The sequence below is a fragment of the Chaetura pelagica genome, unplaced genomic scaffold, assembly GCF_000747805.2.
Source record: "Chaetura pelagica isolate M959 unplaced genomic scaffold, ChaPel_1.0 scaffold74, whole genome shotgun sequence".
Classification (NCBI taxonomy): domain Eukaryota; kingdom Metazoa; phylum Chordata; class Aves; order Apodiformes; family Apodidae; genus Chaetura; species Chaetura pelagica.
The window spans coordinates 2019880-2042381 of NW_009952982.1; the positions used below are offsets into that span (position 1 = coordinate 2019880).

At 40.4% G+C, this 22502-nt stretch overlaps 1 protein-coding gene across 1 annotated transcript in view; it reads left to right on the forward strand.

Moving 5' to 3' along the window:
* Positions 1 to 22502, forward strand: part of PPP6R3 (protein phosphatase 6, regulatory subunit 3) — a 48444-nt gene that overhangs the window by 9970 nt on the left and 15972 nt on the right. The window contains exons 9-14 of the mRNA XM_009996430.1: positions 3639 to 3791; positions 7384 to 7536; positions 8050 to 8114; positions 10536 to 10651; positions 11030 to 11115; positions 20144 to 20230. Of these exons, the coding sequence (XP_009994732.1) occupies positions 3639 to 3791; positions 7384 to 7536; positions 8050 to 8114; positions 10536 to 10651; positions 11030 to 11115; positions 20144 to 20230 (660 nt within the window). The remainder of the gene's footprint in view (positions 1 to 3638; positions 3792 to 7383; positions 7537 to 8049; positions 8115 to 10535; positions 10652 to 11029; positions 11116 to 20143; positions 20231 to 22502) is intronic.

The window sequence follows — 22502 nt, forward strand, 5'->3', positions numbered from 1 at the left end:
TCCTGCTGATCCTCAGATATCGGAAGGGCTGGGATGGCTGGGCTTAGTTTGAGTGATGCTCAAATCAGTGTGGGTCATGCAGTTGTGCCCAAAAACTGTTGGACTACCACAGGTCCAGATGCATTACTAACTTCATACCACCTGCCTAGCCACACATCACCTGAACTAGCATGGCTACAATCAAAGGTTTGGTCTGCATTCAGGGATAGCACTCTTGGTTAAGTGAAACAACAGTGTGATTTATCAAAGCAACATATACAAGTTCTTTGGATTGCCTGTGATAAATTGGCAATAAGAATGAAAGAGAGAGAAGCGGAGGGAGGGAGGGCAAAGTTGAGGGAGAAGCGGAGGGAGAAGTTGAGGGAGAGCAGGAGGGCAGGAGGGAGAAGCTGAGAGAGGAGGGAGGCAGAAGGGAAGAGAGGGAGAGAAATTGAGAGAGGAAGGAAGGGAAGGAAAGAGAAAAGGTAGTTCTAGCAAGGTTTCTAGGTTTCCCAGAGTGCAGTCAGTGTAACAATGTTCAGGTCTTACCCAAAGGTATGTCCCTATGCTGGGCCAGAGAGGCTCAGCCTGTCAACTGATCCCAGTAGTCAAGAGCAGTACTGGTAAAGGCCTGGTGATGGCATTCTCCCTGACATCTCTGATATCTTTGTCAACATCCTTACTCTCTTAGACTGCTCCCACTGGCTTGTTATCCCACATGTGAGCTTGAGGAACTCCCGTCACACACCTGTATCATGATCAGTGCAAAACTCTCTCACCTCCAAGGCCACAGACCAGAGAAAACTTGGGGTGCATGCTTATGGAGAGGCAGCTACCCCCCAGCAGGCAGGCAGCCCCCATGATGGTGGTGTGTTCTAGCATCAAAATGAGATTACAATGAGCAAAGTTCAGTAAAGGACAGTTGTTTGTCAAAAAAGTGACAGATTTTTGGCCAAGGGTATAAAGTATGTGACTTGTCAATTCTAGGTGGCCCTCAGATCCCTATGTTATTAAAAAGGCCAGCCATGATGTCTCAAAATGTCCAGTTCATCAGCTCCACAGCACTCCCCAGATCCCCACATTCACCACAGGCCCAGCCTCAGTGTGCTCAGTTCACTCCAGTTTTGGTGCTGTGTGTCCCCAGAGCCAGCACACCAAGGTCCCCTGGTATTGCTAACTAGGATCACCTGGAGGACCACTGTGGCAGAGACTCCTTGCATGTTACCTGCATTCCCCCCTAAACGTTCTGTCACTTTTATATCTTTCCTCAAAAGGCAAAAACCAATCTGACTTGAAAATCACACTGCCATGGGCTAGTAGTGAGCAACTGAAAACATGGTGTCAATCTCAGCAACTGCAGCCAGTTAGTAGAGACTCCCCCGAAGACAAAATTACTAGAAAGAAAAGCTGGCTCCATTGTAGCCCAGGCCAGGACATAGTTTCACCAATTACCCCACATAATCCACCCATATACATACACATCTTTGTGTGAGTAAGTGGTAACTGTAATATTGCCAAAGCCTAGCATACAGAGCAATTGTCACACAATATATTGAGTATTAGTAAGACCACAATAGGGTGTAACATCTTGTTGAAGAGTCCCACAGCAGTTGGTGACCATGTGAAAAAGATATCCCACCTTTTTCTCTGTTCTCTCTCTACTTTTTCTAACTCTCTGTAAGTATGCTGACCATCTGGAGTAAGAAGCACTCAGAAACAGTAAGCAGGTGCATTTAATCATGGAGATGCTAGTTCGCATCTGTAATTCCACCTGTTTTAGGGAATATGATGGATTCAACAGCACTTATGGTTGACCTGTATTTTTTGATTATGTAAGGACTGGTATTGAAGATGTAAGGAGTTAGGCTAATAGGAAGCTGAGTTGGTACATTTTCCAAATTTTGAAGGGATAGAGGTTTCTTACCCTTTATGACTGGTACAAATGTCATTGTATCAATCATAAATATAAATAGCAGTTCTATGCCTCTGTAGCCCCACATGTGGTACACAAACATATGTTTGGTTAAGGTAAAACTTACTGGTTCTAGGATTTAGTAGCATTATTCCAAATCGCTATTTTAATTTTGATGGGTGCAGTGCCCTCATTGCCTTCCCTTGTAATTGCTGTTAAAGTAGACTGCACCCATAGCTGAGAAACCTGAGTGGTGCAGGGTGTACTGGAGTTACCATATTGATTAGCATAAATAAAAGAAGTGAGGGTCTCCATCCCATGAGTTTTTCTTGTCAATATGTGATGTGTTGATAAAGTTTCACATCTTGTGGGAGAGTGACTGTAAAGTTTGATAAGTGCAGCATGAGCAACTGTGGGAGAAGGCCTGTATTCCTGTGGGTGTCTGTTAAAGGTATATTGTATACCTTTCCAAGTAAAGGCAAACTTTTCTTTGTCTTTTTTGTGTAAGGGAGACCATAAAGAACAGATCTTTTGCATCTAGCACTGTCATTCCTGGGGGAGCAGCTGCTTGAAAGGAGCTGTTAAGTTTGCAGTGGTTGGTACAGTAGCTGTTAGCGGGGCAGTATTAAATTTCATTTTAGCCTAGAGAAGCTCAGAGCTCAGGATTTCCAAATGTAGAAGAGGTGGTAAAATGCAAAGAAACTATCCTATCTTTCTTACAACAACATGGCACGGTACCAGTCTATATTACAGTAAAAGCAGGGTGACATGAGATGCTTGAGTATTTTTTGAAGGTTAGACATACTTAGCATTTGAGTAAGTCATCTAGTGAAGTTACTGAATCTGGACATTTTGAGCATTAGTTAAATGCATAACCTTAGATTTCTGCCTTATGTGAAAAAGGACTAAATTAACTTCTAGGGTGTCTTTTTTTTTTCATGCAAGAGTGGCACTGACCAGGTAAAATTATATCATGTGATAGAGAAGGCAATAGTGATCTCCTTGTCAAAATGTGTTTGTACCTTAAGATATTTTCATTATGAATTCTCTGCTAACTGCGTATTTGCACTAGATTTTTAGCTTCTAGAATAGCTAATACCAGATTTTTCCTGTCAACTGGCACTTAGTTAAGTGACAACAGTTCTGATTTGTTAACTAGCTAAAATTTCAGTCTAAGAGCCATAAAGCTTATGAGTGTAGTATGAGGGGAAAGAGATTCTTGCTGAAGTAAATTCTTTAAAGACTACAAGTGGAGCATTTTCATGTATAGTATCAGAATAAGACAAGAGGAGCTTGCTGCTTAATGACGTTGTTTTCAAGTATATGAAGTTAGGTTGTTGAGACATTACAATATATTTAGAGACTCCACATAACTATTTCTGTATATCGTAGCAGTGTATACTATAGCAGTACATGGATTAATCAGTGAGAAGCATTTCCTAAAAAGTATCTCCTAATTCCATTTAAGATTCATAGAATGCATCTGTTTTGAGATCCTATCTGTTGTTAATAATCAGTTTTTATGGTGTTACAGATTTCATGTGGTTGGTTTTAGTGCTTCCTTTCTATACGGTTAAAATAAGCTACAGTGTTCAGAACTAAAAATTGCTTTTTTTGTACGGTGAAGGTAAGACTGTTGCTTAATGACTGATTGTACATATTTTTAAAGCACTACTCTTGTGCATAAAAATTATTAACTTCTTTTTCAAATAGATGTTAATGGGTTATATGTCTGTACCTTTTTCAGAAAAGTGTTGTGAAGACAACCTGGGGAGTATTGGATCCACCCGTTGGAAACACACGTTTAAATGTAATTAGGTTAATATCTTGCCTATTACAGACTAATACAAGCAGTGTGAATCAGGAGCTTATAGAGCTTAACAGCATAGGAATAGTACTGGTAAGAACTTTATGCTGCCTTCTTCATTTTTATGGATTGATGCTAAGATCTTGTCCCTTTTATCTGTCACTACAGATAATTTGTAGCATATTTTCCAGACTAACTTTTCAGCCTGTTTGTATTGTAGCTTCTGTTGAACAGTTTAAGAACTTCTAGTATTGGATTTTATTGTTAAATTCACTTTTGTGAAGTCAACATTTTCCTCAGATCACTTGAGTGATTCTTATGCTCTATATGTTCATAAATACATGCAGTGCTTTTCTTAACAAGTTTATTTTTTCTTCTGTATGTTCTCAAGTTCTCAGACATGTTTAAAGCTTCCTTACTGCTTTCATTCTTTTCCTGAGTCAGAGTGTCATAGTCAGAGACCTCTAAAGATTGTCTAGTCCAAACCCCTTGATAGAGCAGGATCACCTACAGTAGATAAATAGGAACATGTCGGTTTTGAGTGTATCCAGAGAAGGAGACTCCAAAACCTTTCTGGGCAGCCTATTCTAGTGCTCTGTTACCCTCCCAGTAGAGAAGTTTTTCCTTATGTTTTAACTTGAACCTTCTATGCTCCAACTGTTGCCTGTTGCCCCTGTCCCTGTCATTTGACACTGTGGAAAATAATCTGGTCTCATCCTCCTGACACCTGCCCTTTAGATACTTGTGTTTGAGATACTCCCTCAGTCTCCTCTTCTCCAGGCTAAACAGACCCAGCTCTCTCAGGCTTTCCTCATAGGACATGCTCTATTCCTCTAATTGTCTTTGTGGCCCTGTGCTGGACTCTTTCCAGTAAGTTCCTTACCCTTTATGAACTGGGGAGCCCAGAACTGGATACAGTACTCCAGATGCAACTTCACCGGGGAAGAATAGGGAGCTGGGGGGAATGACCTACTGGCTACACTCTTCTTAATGCACTCAAGGAAGCCACTGGCCTTCCTGGCTGCAAGGGTGTGGTGTTGTCTCATGGTCAGCCTGTTGTCTACCAGGACCTTGAGGTCCTTCTCCCCAGAGTTACTCTCCAGCAAGATATGCCAGAGGGACAGGATGCCATCCAGAGGGACCTGGACAAGCTTGAGAAGTGGGCCCAGGTGAACCTCATGAGGTTCAACAGGCCAAGTGCAGGGTCCTGCACCTGGGCTGGGGCAATCAATACAGGTTGGGGGAAGACATGCTAGAGAGCAGCCTGTGGAAAAAGACCTGAGGGTACTAGTGGATGAAAAGCTGGACATGAGCCACCAATGTGCCATGGCAGCTCAGAAGGCCAACTGCATCCTGGGCTGCATCAAAAGAAGTGTGGCCAGCAGATCAAGAAAGGTGATTCTGCTCCACTGCTCTGCTCTGGTGGGACCTCAGCTGGAGTACTGTGTACAGCTCTGGAGCCCCCAACACAAGAAGGATGTGGACCTATTGGAGCATGTCCAGAGGAGGGCAACAAAAATAATCAGAGGGCTGGAGCATGTCTCTTATGAAGACAGGCTGAGGGAGTTGACATCGTTCAATCTGAAGAAGAGAAGACTACAGGTGGACTTACAGCAACCTTCCAATACCTAAAAAGGGGCCTATAAGAAGGCTGGGGAAGACCTGTCCACTAGGGCATGTAATGACAGGACAAGGAGTAATGGTTTTAAGCTAGAAAAGAGTAGGTTTAGACTGCACATTAGGAAAAAGTTTAATATGAGGTAGGTGGATCCCTGGATTGGGTTGCCTAGAGAGGTGGAGGCTCCAATTTAGAGAAGGATGTTGTGGGGGACCTTGTCAAAGGCCTTGCAGAAGTCCAGATACATGACATCCATAGGTTTTCTCTTGTCTACTGATGCATTCATTCTACAGTAGAAAGCAACTAGGTTGGTCAGGCAGGATTTGCCCCTAGTGAAGCCATCCCTGTATGTGTTTAAAAGTAGTCTAGTTGTGACACTTGGGAATATGGCTTAGTGCTGGACATGGTAGAGCAGGGTTAATGATTGGACTGTCATCTTGAAGGTCTTTTCCAACCTAAGTCATTCTGTGATTCAGGCATAGAGGTGAGGCTGACAGGTTAGTAATTTCCAGGGTACCCTTTTTTACCCTTTTTAAAAATGGGCATAATATTTCCTTTCTTGTGGTCACTAGAGATTTTACCTGACTGCCACAACTTTTCAAATATCATGGAGGGTGGCTTGGCAACTGCCATCTGCCAATTCCTTCAGGACTCTGGGATGCATCTCATCAGGTCCTATGGACTTGTGTATATTCAGACTCTTCAAATGGTCACAAACCTTGTTTTTGCTTATGGTGGGAGGGATTTTGTGTCCCTGATCTGCATCTTGTGGGCCATCAACCTGAGAGCCATGAGAAGATAGTGCGGTTGCCAGTGAAGACTGAGGCAGAAAAGTTGTTGAGAACCTTGGCCTTCTTGTCTGTTGTTACTAGTTCATCATTATTGCTTGTTCTTTCTTTAACTTTCTTTTTCTGGTTTACTCTAACTGCATTTTTTTCTGAACTCCATTGTTTTTCTTTACATCCCTTGCTGAGTTCAGCTTCAGCTGTGCTTTGGCCTTCCTGACCTTGTCTCTACACAACTGGGCAACGTCCCTATACTCTTCCCAGGTTATCTGTTCCTGCTTACACTGCCTGTGTAGTTCCATCTTGCCTTTTTAGTTTGACCAGCAGGTCTTGACTCAGCCATACTGGTCTTTTGCCCTCCTTGCCCAATTTCTTAAACGTGGGGATTGAGATCTCTTGCACTGTATGGAAAGCATCCTTAGAGATCTGCCATCTCTCTTCTGCTCCCTTGTCCCTGAGGGCTGTTTCCCAGGGGGTCCAGTTTACTAACTCCTTGGATAGCTGGAAGAGTCTCATTTTGAATGAGACATAAGTTTTTTAATACTGTCCCAATCACTGCATGTATTTTCATAACTAATTTCACTTTACCAGTGATGGTGATAATTTGAGTTTTGCATTAAGAAATAATTAGAAATAACTAGAAATAAAGCTTGAAAAATCTTTCCAATGTCAAAAAGGAAAAATGTAGAGAACTAGGAATTAACAATGTTTATCTCAAATTTAGTATTTGTCTGTGTCACACGTAAGGCATTTAATAATCTTAAACTGATCTTATATTAGGTAGCCTTTTGTAATAGAATAATGAAGTTAGTAGATGACAGATTCAAAACAGGTAGATATGATTTTGTAAGTAATTGCACTAAAGTGAGGAGCACATTAAAACAGTATTGTAGATGCTAAAAGGTGAAGTTAACTCAAAATATTAAAATAAATAAAACTTCTAATTCTGGGATTCTCTGGGCTGCAGCTAGCAGAAAGAATGTGTGGCCTGTTATTCCTCCCTGTCTTGGTTCTCTGAAAGTTCGTTACTGGTTTTCTCTGGTATAAAGTCAGTCACAGCTGATTTTTTTGTTCCAGTCCTTGTGTTCAGGTAATAGCAAGCACAAGACGTAACATTTTTGTAGGTCATATGTTCTCCTGCACAGTAATACTTCTTGTAAAACGTCAAACTTTTTTTTTTTTTCCAATATAGCTATTCACATGACTTGCTGGAGTGAGACGATTGGTTATGTTTAATGAAAAGACCTTGTTTTGTCTAAATCTTGTTGAATTTGTTTTTCAGGACATGTTCTTTAAGTATACATGGAATAACTTTTTGCATACTCAAGTAGAAATCTGTGTTGCATTGATTCTTGCAAGTCCTCTTGAAAGCACAGAAAATGTTACAATTACAGATCAGGATGCCACTGGGGAGGACAATCTCTTACTGAAACATGTAAGTTGTGAGATTTGGGGAATCTAATTAATTTTTCTGTCATTAGTCTACTGTAACAGTTACTTACATAAAGTGTACCCAAACTTTATTAGTAGAATGAACAGGAATTTTTTTCTGGAGTTTTTTTGCAAAAATGTCAGTTCGGGGTGTTAAACCTGAAAGGTGCCATAGAGTACATTTTTGCTGCCCTGAAGTGAGCATGTATGCAGAACTGTGAGTGTTTGTTTTCCTTTAAGGGGAAACCTTATTGTTAAGAATTAAAATTGCCATTTCAGTGGCTTTATGCTACTACTATTCAGCAGCTATAAAGAGAAGTAGAATTAACGTACATTTAGCTTTTAAGCTTCTGTTTGGGATCTACAGTTGTTTCTGAACTAAAAACCCTTTAATCAAAGTATTTATCCTGAAACTGAAATTAGTCATTTTGTAAGCCTTTAGTACGTGTTAAAATTAACTGTAAAATGCGTAAGTATTCCACCTTACTGCTACTAAGTTTTTTTTGTTTGTTGATAGCTCTTCCTTAAGTGCCAATTAATAGAACGAATACTTGAAGCATGGGAGATTAATGAGAAGAAACAGTGAGTAACTAGTTTTGTTATTCCCTGCAATTGTCTATATAAGAGTTGAATTGTGAAATTAATGTATGACCAATTAATAAGTTATCTGGACCAGTTATAAAACCATTTGTATGTTAGCATTTGGATTAAAGTCTTCTCTCATACTAATTTTGGTAACATTTTTAATGCTTTTTCCCCATACCATTTGAGAACACATTAGTTTTGTTATTCTTGCCATGTGTAAGATACTGCTATGAGTTTTAAAGTCTGTCTGTCTTAAAATGTACAGTATTTTTCTGTACTTAGAGAGGACAGGAAATACTTTTCTCCAAGCAATTGAAAAATACTTATGAACACATCAAAGCATATTATCTATCAGGGACCAACACTTTTCTAAGCAGTAAAAGCCAAGACCTCAGCAATGAGCAATGCAATACCTTCTAAAAATCTGTTTTTGTGAAAGGAATGGAAGATTCAAGTAGCTAATGTTGTCTGAAACTGTGCTTATAGCAGGAAAAATAACCCTCAGTCTTCACCTGAGGTGGTAGAACAGCTCTCTGAAGGCTTAAGTTTGACTCAGGAAATACTAACCCAATAAATGCGAAGTCAAACTTGTCAAAATACTGAATTAGTTGACTGGGATAATGTTGCTTGTTTGCTGATGTATTATTTGAGACAGTTCTACTCCCCAAAATATTCTTGTTGCTATTTGACATGAGTCAGACTGACCTGAAAATAAGGATGTTGAACTAGAGGAAGAGGGTGGTACAAATAAAGGGAATGCAACTTTAACTGTAGAATATATGCTCTTCCAAATGTCTTCTATTTTATATTGTATTCTCCTTAGATTATAGAGAACTGTCCACTTCATCAGCATTAGACTCTCATTGGAGAGTGTGGAAAGTTCTTTCCATAGATCCAACCTAAAACTGTTGGTTGGATAAGAATGTTCTTGTGCTTTTATCTGGAAAGAATTTATTTGCTAGAAATGAGCAAACAGTTGTAATACACTCCTTTATCCAATTTTGTAAAAGTATGACTCCAAATGTTAAAGATAAGTCTTAAAAAGCTTTAGATTATTTTAAGATTAGCTGTTTCAGGAAAGGGATTTTTTTCAGTGCTTTTGTATTCTGTCAGAAGATGTTATTTAAAACAGCCTTGGAAGATTGAAGGTGACTGCTTTCTGCTGGTGAAAATCTGGCATAGTAAAAAGCTATTTGATTTATAGGGATTAATAAGCATTGGTTAACAGGAGCTGCAGTCATATTCTAGGCTTTTTGGCTAGGCAAAGACAAGTCAGTCCAGCTTGTCAAATACAAGCACTCCCATGGTATATCCTGTATTAGAAATTATAACCTTTGCCATTATCGTATGTTGCTTGTTTTGAAGTCAAGGAGATAAGACAGGACTCTCAAGGCGTTCCTGTAAACAGTATGATAATATTTCATTCATGACATCTTGTATTGATGTCAAATATCAGTCACCTCTTTTATTAGATGATGTTGGTAGAAAATCACGTAATGTGACTTGTGTTAGCATAACATCAGCTACTTTTGGAATTGCTGACATATTACAGAGGTTTCGGTAAGGTTCATAAGAGGCTTGTTTAGCCAGTTGAATGGGTTGGTCTTAATTTTTTTTTAATTTCATTTAAAAAGCACAAAATCTTAAAACACTGGCACAGCACAAGTCTGTTTAGCTTACAGCTAAATACTAGAAATTCAGTCCAAGTTGGAGCTCTCTCTTTAGCCCTTTGGTCAGATTTAGAAAGACTCCAGCTTAGCAACTCAAAGCACTAAGAACTACTTAAAAATTACTGTTTCTGTGAAGCAGTTCTGTCACACTAAAAAATACTGTAACTCCCTTGTAATTGTACCTTTAGGAATGGTATTTAAGTGCATATGGAACTTCAGGAAAGTCATGATCCTAAATTAAATTTCAAGTGGTCATACCATTCCAGCTCTGCATGCTAGCTGTTAAGGTTTAAGAAACCTCTTCAATACTAGAGCATACTCTAGTATTTTATTGTTTGGTCACAGACTCAAATCTCTGAGAAAATGTTCAGTGTATAAGAGTTTTGAAAAATACTCCCAGCAACAGAAATGTCCTAAACTGAGGTTTTGTTTTATCTTTATCATGATAATCCTGTACATTTTTCTTTCTAAACACAGACATGAAAGCAGAAATAATCTGTTCAGCTATTCTGCTCTTCCTGCTTGGTAGCTTACGTGCTTGTTAAGCCTTCTAAACTGGTTCTATCTAGTTAACCAGTTGGTATCTTAAATTCTTGATTAATTTTGTGAATGTTTGGTTTTAGGATGCAGTGCCTCTGGTTAAGAATCCCTTCACTACTTGTCTTGTGTGACCTCTTGATTCTCTAACAAAACATAGTAGCACAGTTCCTCTGAGTGTGGGCAGCTGAACGCCTTTTATATTTTGCAGAGCTGAAGGAGGAAGAAGACATGGCTATATGGGTCATCTGACAAGGATAGCAAACTGTATTGTGCATAGTACAGACAAGGGGCCAAACAGTACTCTAGTCCAGCAGCTCATTAAAGGTAATATTAATGGTCTTAAGTTTTTCTTAATAGATTTCATTATCAAATTCTGATTAATCATAATTAAGGCACTTGTTGGATAAAAAACCCAAAATATTTTTTAATTCTTACACATTCAATTTAAAATGAGCCATCCTTAAACACATACTTAAGTCTTTTTCTCTAATGGTATTAAAGCTCGCTGAAATAAATGCAGAGAGATGCTGACCTGCTTAATTTGGATTTGTTTGCTAAATGAAGTAGCACTTATAGATATAGGAAGATGTGTATATATTCTTTGCAGTATTGCTGATAGAGCAAAAGAAAACAATTAAAAATTAAGTGATGTTCCATTGTCAATAGGGTTTCATTGGGATTTCTTTTTGTTACCTACCCTAGAGCTTCCAGATGAAGTCAGAGAACGATGGGAGACATTTTGCACAAGCTCTTTAGGAGAAACTAACAAGAGGAATACAGTTGACCTGGTAAGTATGAATGGGTACGGTATCAGAATTGCTGCTGTTTGGCCCTCACTTTCATAGGATCATAGAATGGTTAAGGTTGGAAGGGACCTTAAAGGTCATCAGGTTCCAGCCTCCTGCTATGAACATGGACACCTGCCACTAGACCAGGCTGCACAAGGCTTGGCCTTAAACACCTCCCGAGTGGGGGCATCCACAGATTCCCCACGCAGCCTATTCCAGCACCTTACTAGCCTCATGGTGAATAATTTCTTCCTAATGTCTAACTGAAATCTACCCTCTTTCATTTAAAAACCATTGCCTCTTGTTCTATCACTATCCTCTCTGTTGAAAAGCTCCTGTTCAGCTCCAGCTTTCCTGTAGGCCCACTTCAGGTACTGGAAGGCCTCCTTAGTGCCTTCTCTTCTCCAGGCTGAATAGTCTCAACTCTGTCAGCCTGTTTTCATAGGAGAGGTGCTCCAGACCTTTGATCATCTTTGTGGCCCTCTTCTGGACCCTTTCTGACAGCTTCATGTCTTTCCTGTGTGGAGGGCTCCAGAACTGTACACAGGTGTGATCTCAAAAGAGCAGAGGGACAGAATCGCCTCCCTCACCCTGCTGGCCATGCTTCTTTTGATGCAGCATAGGATGCAGTTGGCCCTCTGGGCTGCACGAGTGCACAATGGAGGCTCACGTCAAGCTTCTCATCCACTACCACTGTACCATTGACCACAACTCCCTGGGTGTGGCCATCCAGGCAATTACTTATCCACTGAGTGGTCCATCTGTCAAATCCATGTCTTATCAGTTTGGAGACCAGGATGTTGGGTGGGACAGTTAAATGCTTTGCACAAATCCAGGTAGATAATGTAAGTTACTCTTCCACTGTCCACCATCTCTGTAGCCTTGTTGCAGAAGGCCACTGAATTGGTCAGTCATGATTTGCCCTTAGTGAAGCTGTGTTGGCTGTCACCAATCACCTCCTTATTTTTCATGTGCCGTAATAGATTTTCCATGAGGATTTGTTTTGTGAGAATTGTAGAATGATCATAGGGGTTGGAAGGGACCTCTGAAGATCGAGTCCAAACCCCCCTTGCTGCAGCAGGAACACCTAGGGCAGATCACACAGGAATGCATCCAGGTGGGTCTTGAAAGTCTCCGCAGAAGGAGACTTCACAACCACTCTGGACAGCCTGTTCCAGTGCTCCATCACCTTAAAGGTAAAGAATTTTTTCCATGTATTGAAGTGGAACTTCCTGTGTTGTAACTTGATGCTATTTCCCCTTGTCCTGTCACAGGACACCACTTAAAAGGGACTGGCCCATTCTTGACATCCATCCTTCAGATATTTGTAGACATTAATAAGGTTCTCTCTTGGTCTTAAGACTAAACAGCCCCAGGTCCCTTAGCCTTTCCTTATATGACAGGTGTTCCAGTCCCTTAATCATCCTCTAAGCCCTTTGGACTCTTTCCAGCATATCTCTATCCCTCTTGAACTGGGGAGCCCAGAAGTGGACACAGTACTCCAGGTGTAGTCTTACTAGGACAGAGTAGAGGGGGAGGGGAACCTCCCTTGACCTGCTGGCCACACTGTTCTTAATGTATCCCAGGATACTTCTGGCTCTCTTGGCCGCAAGGACTCGCTGCTGTCCCATGGATAACGTGTTGTCCACCAGGACCCCAAGGTCCTTCTCCGTGGGGCTGCTTTCTAGCAGGTCATCCCATAATCTATATTGGTGCATGGTGTTTTTTCTCCCCAGGTGTAGGAGTCTACACTTACTCTCGTTAAACCTCATTACATTCATCTTTGCCCAGATCTTCAGTCTGTCCAAATCTTGCTGAATGGCTACACAGCCTTCAGGTGTATCAGCCAATCCTCCCAGCTCCATATCATCAGCAGACTTGCTGAGGATACACTCTGCTCCTTCATCCCTTCATCATTGAGGAAGACCTTGAGTAAGACTGGGCCCAGTATTGACCCCTGCGTAATTCCATTAGTCACAGGTCTCCAACTAGACCCTGCACCATTGATCACAACCCGCTGGGCTCTACTGTTTAGCCAGTTCTTGATCCATCTCATTGTCCGCTCTTCTAACTCACTTCCTGAGCTTATCCACAAAGATGTTATGGGACACAGTGTCAAAAGCCTTCCTAAAGCCAAGGAAGACAGCATCCACTGTTCTCCCTGCATCTGTTCATTCTGTCATACCATCATAGAAGGCTATTGGATTAGTCAAACATGATTTCTGTTTGGTGAATCCATGCTGGCTACTCAAGATAACCTTTTCTGCCATGTGCTTAGAGATGACCTTCAGCATAAGCTGCTCCATCATCTTTCCAGGGATAGAAGACCAGACTGGAGTTACCTGGGTCCTGTTCCTTTTCCTTCTTGAAGGCTGGAGTGGCATTAGCTTTCCTCCAGTCCTCAGGCACCTCTCCTGTTTTTCCAGGACTTTTCAAAGATGATGGAAAGCGATCTAGCGAGGGCTTCTGCCAGCTCCCTTGGCACGCATGGGTGCATCCCATCATGCTGGGCACAGAGATGAGACTGACCAGCCTGTACTTCCCTGGGTCTTCCTTTTCTGCCTTTTTAAAAATAGGGGCTATGTTACCTTTTTTCTTACTGATGGGAACCTCACCAGACTGCCATGACATCTCCGGTATGATAGACAGAGGCTTAGCAACTGCATCCACTGTCTCCCTCAGGACCTGTGAATGAACACCATCAGGTCTTACAGACTTTTGCACCATCAGGTTCTTTCTCTCAGCAGCACAACCAATCTTTCCAGCTACTTGTGTCAATAAGTACATATAGGTTCTGAGCTATATAACTGGTAATTCTTGAGTTTTCAACCAGAGCCATATCATTAATATTTTGATGGGAATCTTGCAGTAGCTTTGTCTGTATAGCTGGGTAGATGAGTAGACTTACTGGGTCAAAGTTTTCCTTTCCTAAGCAACCACTTGAGCAGAATCTAGTCATGGGTGATATCATGGTTAAGCTTACAGTTCCTGACCTGAATGACAGAACCATGGTTTACTGTTACTTCATCTTTAGTCAACTTACTTTACTAAGCTCAGATGATCTGCTCTTTGTGTACACATAATCTTATGATATGAAGCTCATGAAGAAGCATGTAAATAGTGTGGTTTAACCACAGCCAGCACCACACAGCCACTTGCTCACTCCCCACTGGTGGTATGGGGGAGAGAATCAGAGTGGTAAAAGTGAGAACACCTGTGGTTGAGATAAAGACAGTTTAATAAGTAAAGCAAAAGCCAAGCACACAAGCAAAGCAAAATAAGGAACGAATTCACTACCTTCTGTTGGCAGGCAGATTTTCAGCCAAGAAAAGCAAGGGCTCTATTACGTGCCATCACTCCAAAAGTCCCCTCTCCGTCTCGCATCTTTATATACTGAGCGTGATGCTGTATGGTATGGGATATCCCTTTGGCCACTTGGGTGTAAGATTTCCCAGCTGTGTCCCCTCTCAACTTGTGCATCTCCAGCTTACTCACTGGTGGGGTGGGGTGAGAAGCAGAAAAGTCCTTGATTCTGTGTAAGTACTTCTCAGCAGTGATGAAAGCATCCCTGTATTAGCAACATTGTTTTCAGCACAAATCAAAACCATAGCCCCATACTAGCTACTATGAAGAAAATTAGCTCTATCCCAGCCAAAACAGCACCATAAATAAGTTAGTTGTGTGAAGGCTATGGAAATAACTGATCTTGAGTGCTTTCAATGCTTCAGTCATTTGGTGCTCAACAAAGAGAGCTCTTTTATTATGATGGAACGAGGTATGTGGTCCTGTGATCCCATGCCATGAGACTTAGTTTTCAGTTGTTTACACCAGGGTTATTGATTATAAATATATCACCATTTTATGCTGGTCATTATCTTTCTCCCTTTTTAGGCTTTTCATTCTTTCAAACAAGTTCTTGTTACGTTTTCTAAAAAAATTAACTGCAGACTTAGCATGTAGCAGAACTATCTCAGTTTCCTCAAAACACTTCAGACTTTGCAAATAGTTTGTATTTCCACTGCTGATTTTTCCACTGTTAAGTTCCACCTCCATGTAGAAGCTGGCAGTACTTCACTAAGCTTACTGTCCCAGTTTAGTGGTCAGGACAAACCGGGAAGATAAAAGAGGAATAAGGAAGAGAGGACCAAAAGGTGAAAATTGAAAACTGGAACAAGTTTACTGTAGCACAGAAAAAGGGAGTAACACATGAGGTGAGGAATAGGAACATAATATTATATACAGATATATACAAAACTCATCTCCATGGTTGCAGGAATAGGTGCATGGGAGGCCCTTGCGGCAAGGCTGACTCAAGAGAGAGGTCCATGGCTCCTCAATGCACCTGATAGAGTTGATTTCTGGAGAGTACGTGGCAAGTTGAAGAACCTCTGAGCAGCACCAACAGAAAGGAAGAAAGGTGCAGGGAAAATGGCCTGAGTTTCCTGTTCTTTTGGCTTTTGTAGAGTGTGGCATGAAGTGGGAGGAAATACTGACCCTTCTCTGCTCCAACCCTCCCAGGTCATTTGGAGTCCTAAAAACCCCTATCTCTCTAGTTCCTCTTACAGCTCTCAAAAATCTGATGGGTCTTCTCAAACCATAACACTTGCTTATTTACACTTGCCTAGCTGAAGATTAAACAAATGTGAAATCATTGTTCATTTTATCTTTAGGAAGTTGCATTCATGGTATTGGTACAGAAGAATGGTATAATACTTGTAATACTAGGTTTGTACAAGAGATTTCTGTTGTCCCTTTATGGCATCCTTTCAATACTCGGTATACTTAAAGACTAGATGAGAAGAATATACCTAAAACGAAAAGTAAGTCTACAGGGAAAAATGTGTATGGTTATCCTAAAAATCATCATGTAGTTCCTTTCTCTTAAGGAAAATCGTTCTTGATATTACATGGAAGTGAGGAAAAAATGCAACACATTAGAATGAATTATTTGCTAAAAGTGCCTGTGCCGTGCATTAAAACCTGTTAGAAGCAACAGGTTTGAGCAGTTAGGAGCTTTCTTAGGTAAACAACTGCTAGGTAGAATTTGCAGTGTTCATTACCATTCCTTTCCCCGGTATAATTCTGCCATTTATTTATTAGGGTGAAGTAACTGTTGAATCATAGAATGGTTTGGGTTGGATGGACCTTAAAGATCAACTAGTGCTAACCCACCTGCAAGACCAGGTTACGCAAAGCCCCATTCAACTTGGCCTTGAACATTTCCAGGGGAAGGCATCCACAACTTCTCTGGGCAACCTATGTGAATGTCTTACCACCCTCACAGAAGAGAATTTCTTCCTAATATATAATCTACATCTACCTTCTTTCAGCTTAAAATCATTCCCCTTTGTCCTTTCACTACATGCCCTTGTAAAAAGTCCCTCCCCAGTTCTCCGGTAGGCTCCCTTCAGGCACTAGAAAGCTGCTATGAAGTTGCTCTGGAGCCTTTTCATGTCCAGGCTGAACAACCCCAACTCTCAGCCTGTCTTCAGGGGAGAGGAGCTCCAGCCCTCTAATCATCTTTGTGGCCCTCCTTTGAACTCTCTCCAACAACTCCACATCCTTCCACTGTTGAAGTCCCCAGAGCTGAACACAGTATTACAGGTGGGGTCTCATGAGAGCAGAGTAGAGAGGGATAATCACCTCTCTTGACCTGCTTGGCCACAATTTTAATGCTGCCCAGGATACGGTTGGCTTTTTGGGCTGCAAGTGAATATTGCCAGATCATGTTGAGCTTCTCATCAACTGACATCCCAAGTCCTTCTCAGACTGCTCTCAATCCATTCTCTATCTAGCCTGTGTATGTGCCTGGGGTTGAGCTGACCCAGGTGCAGAACCTTGCACTTGACCTTACTAAACTTCATGAAGTTGTCATGGACCCACCTCAAGCCTGTCAAGGTGGCATCCCTTTTCTCCAGAATTTCAACTGCACCACACAGCTTGGTGTCATCAGCCGACTTGCTGAGGGTGCACTCAATTCCTCTGTCCATGTCGCCAACAAAGAAATACTACTGGCCTTGGTACCAACTCTTGAGGAACTCCACTGGTCACTGATCTGCATTTAGATATTATGCTTTCGATGACTACTCTTTGAGTGAGACCATCTATCCACCAAGTGGTCCATCCATCAAATCCATAACTTCCCAATTTAGAGACCAGGATGTTGTGTGGGACAAGTGTTGGTGTCAAACACTTTACACAAATCCAGGCAGATGATGTCTGTTGCACTCCTCTTGTCCAGTGGCGCAGTGACCCCATTGTAGAAGGCAATCAGTCTGTCAGGCCATGAAGCCATGTTGGTTATCACCAATCACTTCCTTATTTTCCTTGTGCCTTATCCTTCAGGAGACCCATGATCTCCCCAGGCATAGAGGTGAGACTGACTGGCCTGTAGTTCCCTAGGTTTTCTTTTTTTCCCTTTTTGAAAGTGGGTTTTTTTTCCACCTTTCCAGTCAGTGGGAACTTCACCAGACTGTCACGATTTCTCAGTTATGATGGAAGGTGGTTTTGTATCTTCATCCACTGGTTCCCTCAGAAACATGGATGGATCTCGTCAGTTCCTGTGGACTTGTGTACCTTCAGGTTCCTTAGGTGGTCTCAAACCTCATCTTCTACAGTGGATGGTTTTTTGTAGTCCTAGTCCCTGCCTTTGCCTTTTTTTAACTTGGGCTGTGCGGTTTGAGCACTTGCCCATGAAGAATGAGGCAGAAGAGTCATTGAGTTCCTCAATGACTTCTACATATTCTGAGTTCTTCCCCTCTGTACGTTTCCTTTTTGTGTGTGTGAGTTTGTCCAGGAGCACCTTGTTCATCTGTGATGCCTCCACCATGCCTCCTGGCATTTTTGCCCAAATTTCTCTTTGTTGAGATGGAGCGCTCTTGAGCTTGTAGGAGGTGATCCTTTTACATTAACGAGCTTTCTTGGACTCCTTTTTCCTCCTTGGTTTTATCCCACAGTACTGTACCAAGCAGGTCCCTGAAGAGGCTAAGGTCTGCTCTCCTGAAGTCCGGAGTAGCGAACTTGTTGTGCACTGTCCTTGCTGCCCTAAGGATCTTGAACTCCACCATTTCACAGTCACTGCAGCCAAGGCCGCTCTTGAGCCCTACATTTCTGACCAGCTCCTCCTTGTTTGTGAGAATAAGGTCCAGCATAGCACCTCTTCTCATTGCTTTCACTGTCACTTGGAGAAAGAACACTCCACAAATCTCCTGGACTGCTTATGTCCTACTGTGTTGTCCCTCCAACAGATACTGGGATGGTGGTAGTCTCTCACAAGGACCAGGACTTAGGAGAAACTACTACTGTCTGTCTCTAGAGGGTCTCTTCTTCTTGGTCCTTCTTCTTAATGCTAGTTTCTTCTTTCAGGTTAATGTTTCAGCTGCTGCAACTGTCAGAATACAAGTAACTTGTCTATCTGAGGCTTTATATCCTGTTGATTCCTAAAGTGTGAGTTTAGGGGAGAAGACACTGTCTAGCTAAGAGTCCTGAGCTTGATTATGTTACATCAGTACAGGCAGGATTTCTACTGGAGTTTACCTTGTTAGTCAATAGTAACTAAATTTAAATAAACAACTTTTCTTGGTTTTGTGTCTTTCTCCTAACAAGTTACCATTGTAGGAGGAGTAGGTATATTAACTCTTTCTCTCAAAATGTGCCCGCAGAAGGTGGGGTGGTATCTAGGGCAGCTTAGTGGTATGGAATGCTGTATTACTTTCAAATGGACAAACTTAGCAATAATATTTTTAGAAACATTCACTGAGCACTGACCTTCAATGGACTAGGTTTGTCATTCAGTATAAAAGTTCTCCAGACCCAAAATGCCCAGAGATAATTTGGTGCACATCATTTATTGACAGTGTTGACATGTCAGATTTCCTTCAGAAACTCACTAACGTGAAGTCAGGGTGCTTCTAGTGTGCAGAATGCAGTGCAGGGTTGAATGGTATATGTGCAAGCGTAAAGCTCTTTGAGTTATTTTTTAGAATGTGTTATATTAACAAAGAGAAAAATGTGTGAAAACAATATACAACTGCATGTATCTCTTGTTCGTGTGTCCTGACTGTAGAATTGTCCTGTGATACTTGTGGGTTCATAGAAGGGTGTCTATCTTGTATTAAACCTTTTATGTGTTTCAGTACTCCTTTTGTACAATTTTATTTTCTTCAGAAGATAAAGAATCCATGAATCACCTGACTTCAACTGAGAATTTGTAACACAGTGTTCTAGGTGTGTGTAGAATGATACATTACATTATAGTGCAGTACAAATTTAATCATATGTGAGTAGAGTGTATTTTGAGGGTCTGCTGTTGCTACTGTTACTTCAGCTAATTGCAGTCCCAGCTGAAGTTACTTGTGAAGTGCTTTTCTGATTGAAGATGGCTACTTCCAAGGACGTGTTACTTAGATAGCAGTGTCAATGAACAAACCATTCCCTGTTCCCCAATGAACAAATCATGTTTGTGTCAGAGCATCAAAAAAATCTTTGCTTTCAAGGGTAATGTTTAAAATAGTGGCTGCTATGGCAACAAATCCGTGTTTGTTTCTGCAAGTACACATCACTTAGAAATTTCTGAAGTTTAATTCTTTTGTATGTACTGTACTGTAGATACCCAAGACAGTTTTCCTTTAATTTTTATATACTTTATATATAAGACAGGGGAATAATCTAGCATTTTTGGTGACTACTAATTTACTTTCTATTCAATATATTTTGTGTAGTTCAAAGAAGATATTTTTTTTTCTTATTTTGTTTTTTTCTTTGAGATAATTGTCAGCTATAGGACTGGCTTTTTAAAATGTTAAGCAGTAATTCTGAAGTAGTTAAAAGCTTTGGCTTTCTGGGGAGTATCTAATATTTATGTGTTAATGCTATTGAAATATTGCAGTGACTGTTTTATGTGGTATAACAATTACGAAAACTAAAAATAATTTATTGTTTAGATATGAAACTGATAATTCAGCCAGGTAGTGTGGGTATAGTTGAGTGGCTGTCACATACTATGCAAATGACTGAATTCTTTGTATAGGTTACTACCTGCCACATTCATTCTTCCAGCGATGATGAAATTGACTTCAAAGAAACTGGCTTCTCACAGGATTCTTCTTTGCAGCAGGTAAGTTGAATTCTTTTAGCAGTGTAAGTTGCTCTTTCTGTAAAAATAAACAGAAAATTTTAAAAAGCAGTGCAATTTGTATTTCTATCACAAACAAATACAAATCTAGAAAGTCTAAAATAAAACTTAGACATATCTGTGTGCCATGCACTCAACTGTTTTATCAAACCCAGAGGTAGATTTTTTTTTTAACAGAAGTCACAATATCTCTGTGTGCCTTCCAATTATTAGTCTGTGATCATGCTTTGTATGCAGTTATCTGCTCGTTATTCATTTTGTGTCAGCTGTCAGGCATATCCTGACAGTTTAGTAAAAACTTTAGTTCTTACTAAAAGTAAGTAAAAGTAAGAACTAAAGTTTAAAATGGTGGCTTCTAATTTTGGTTTTAGGAAAGGATGAATTGCAGTGAAAGCAAATGGAGATTTCTGTTTGATTTTGCCAATTTTTACTTGTTTAAAATGTTTACCTTTATTTTGATGAGGAGACAAGGATTTTTTATTTGTTGTTATATGCTTTTAGTTTCTGTCAAAATGTCAAACTCTGCAGCTGTCACAACAATATAAATTAAGAGCTAAGTATATTCTTGTGACAGGTTGTATCTAGCAACTGAAATGTCTTTCACTTTATAGGCCCTAGACCAATAGCTAAAGGAGGAGATGGGAGATAGATTTGCAAAATATCAGTGGACACATTAGAAACAGGATAAGGAAGAAAAATACCAAGGGAACTATGAATTGTTGGCTTATTTTTGTCAAATTTAACTTCTGCCTGTGTGAAATTACATCTGCTACGACTTCTTTCTTCTGGCATCCAAATATTGTTTAATGCTGTTTTCTTCAAATTAAGACCCTTTCTTCCAGAAGGAAAAATCCCCTCAAACCTCCTCACCCTTTTTTTTTCAGAAAGAATTCCTATGGAAGTTTCTGAATAACACTTCAAAACTGAGATATTTGGAAAAGTGTTCCATCACCTAATACTGGGGTTTTTGTAAGGTTTCTCATGTCAGCAGTATTTAACGTGCTGTCTTGCTGTGCCTCTGGAAACTTTTACTTTAGGAAAGCATTAGTGTTCTGTTCTCTACCAGCTTAGTACCACTTTTTGTCTCCTTTAAGCATACTCAAAATACATTGGAGAGCAGGATAGAACTGTCTAAGGTATGAGACACTAGCAGTTTATAACTGTATTTTATATACTTGTAGAAGACAATTTTGAGTAGTGGTAATATTTCATACTAGTTTCTTAACTAGCTGATCTTGATGGTGTGGTTCTTAATGGTTGCATTTTCTGTAAAACAGAACAATATCATTACATTGGGGTTTTTTTCTTCCCATGGATGTAATTTGCTAATGAATTTCAGTCGTGTGCTTTTTGGTATCCATGATAGTGAAAATACTTAACAGGAAAGGAGAGCTCAGTAACCATTGTAAAGTGGAGTAATTATTTTATAGGGAGGACGGTCAGTAATCAATTGTCTACCTGTGTAATGTTGATATATTAATTGTTTTAGTGTGAAATCCTAAAGTTTTTCAGAACTATCAGTTTTTTTAATTTGCAGTCAAAATGTAAAATGTAATAGAGTTCTTGCTTTGGCCTGGCTTCTGGCTTAGCATGGTGACCCCTACCAGTTATGAGGGTTTTTCAGACCCATTCTCGGCTCTTCTCAGTATTTTGCTCTATACTTCATTCTTGCAGATCTTTTTCCTCTGGTTTTCATAATGCCCTAATCCAAACTTTGGTTTTTTACCATTCTTTTGTTTTCTTTCAATACTCACTTTATTCAGCTTTTCGTCCTTCTTCAAAGGCTTTGTCTGTGTACTGTGTCCCTTTGGCTGCCTGGGCAAGACACCATAAGATTTGATGTGACAGCTGTATTTCCTAGAATATTTTAGCATCAACTGACTTTACATACATAAATAATGCTATTAAAGTTTCCTAGAGAATGTGTGATAGTTTAATTACAGTCCTGGGACATAAAGGACAAAAACTATTGTTATGGATAGAGGAAAATGCCCATGCGTACCATAATGTGAATTGAGTCAGGGACACTGCATTGATACGTAAAATGTTAAGCTCCCTTCTAGATGTCAAATAGATGCTGCTGGTGTGTGTGCCTGAGACAGATATTTCTAGTGATAACTACATGATAAATATGCAGCTATGCTTTATCATATTCATATAATGTACTTTTCTGGTTTTTAAAATCTGTAACTTCATGTTTTTTGAACAAGTGCAGCTTTTTCTTCTCTGTAGTGTTTGGTTTTGTTTCACTCTT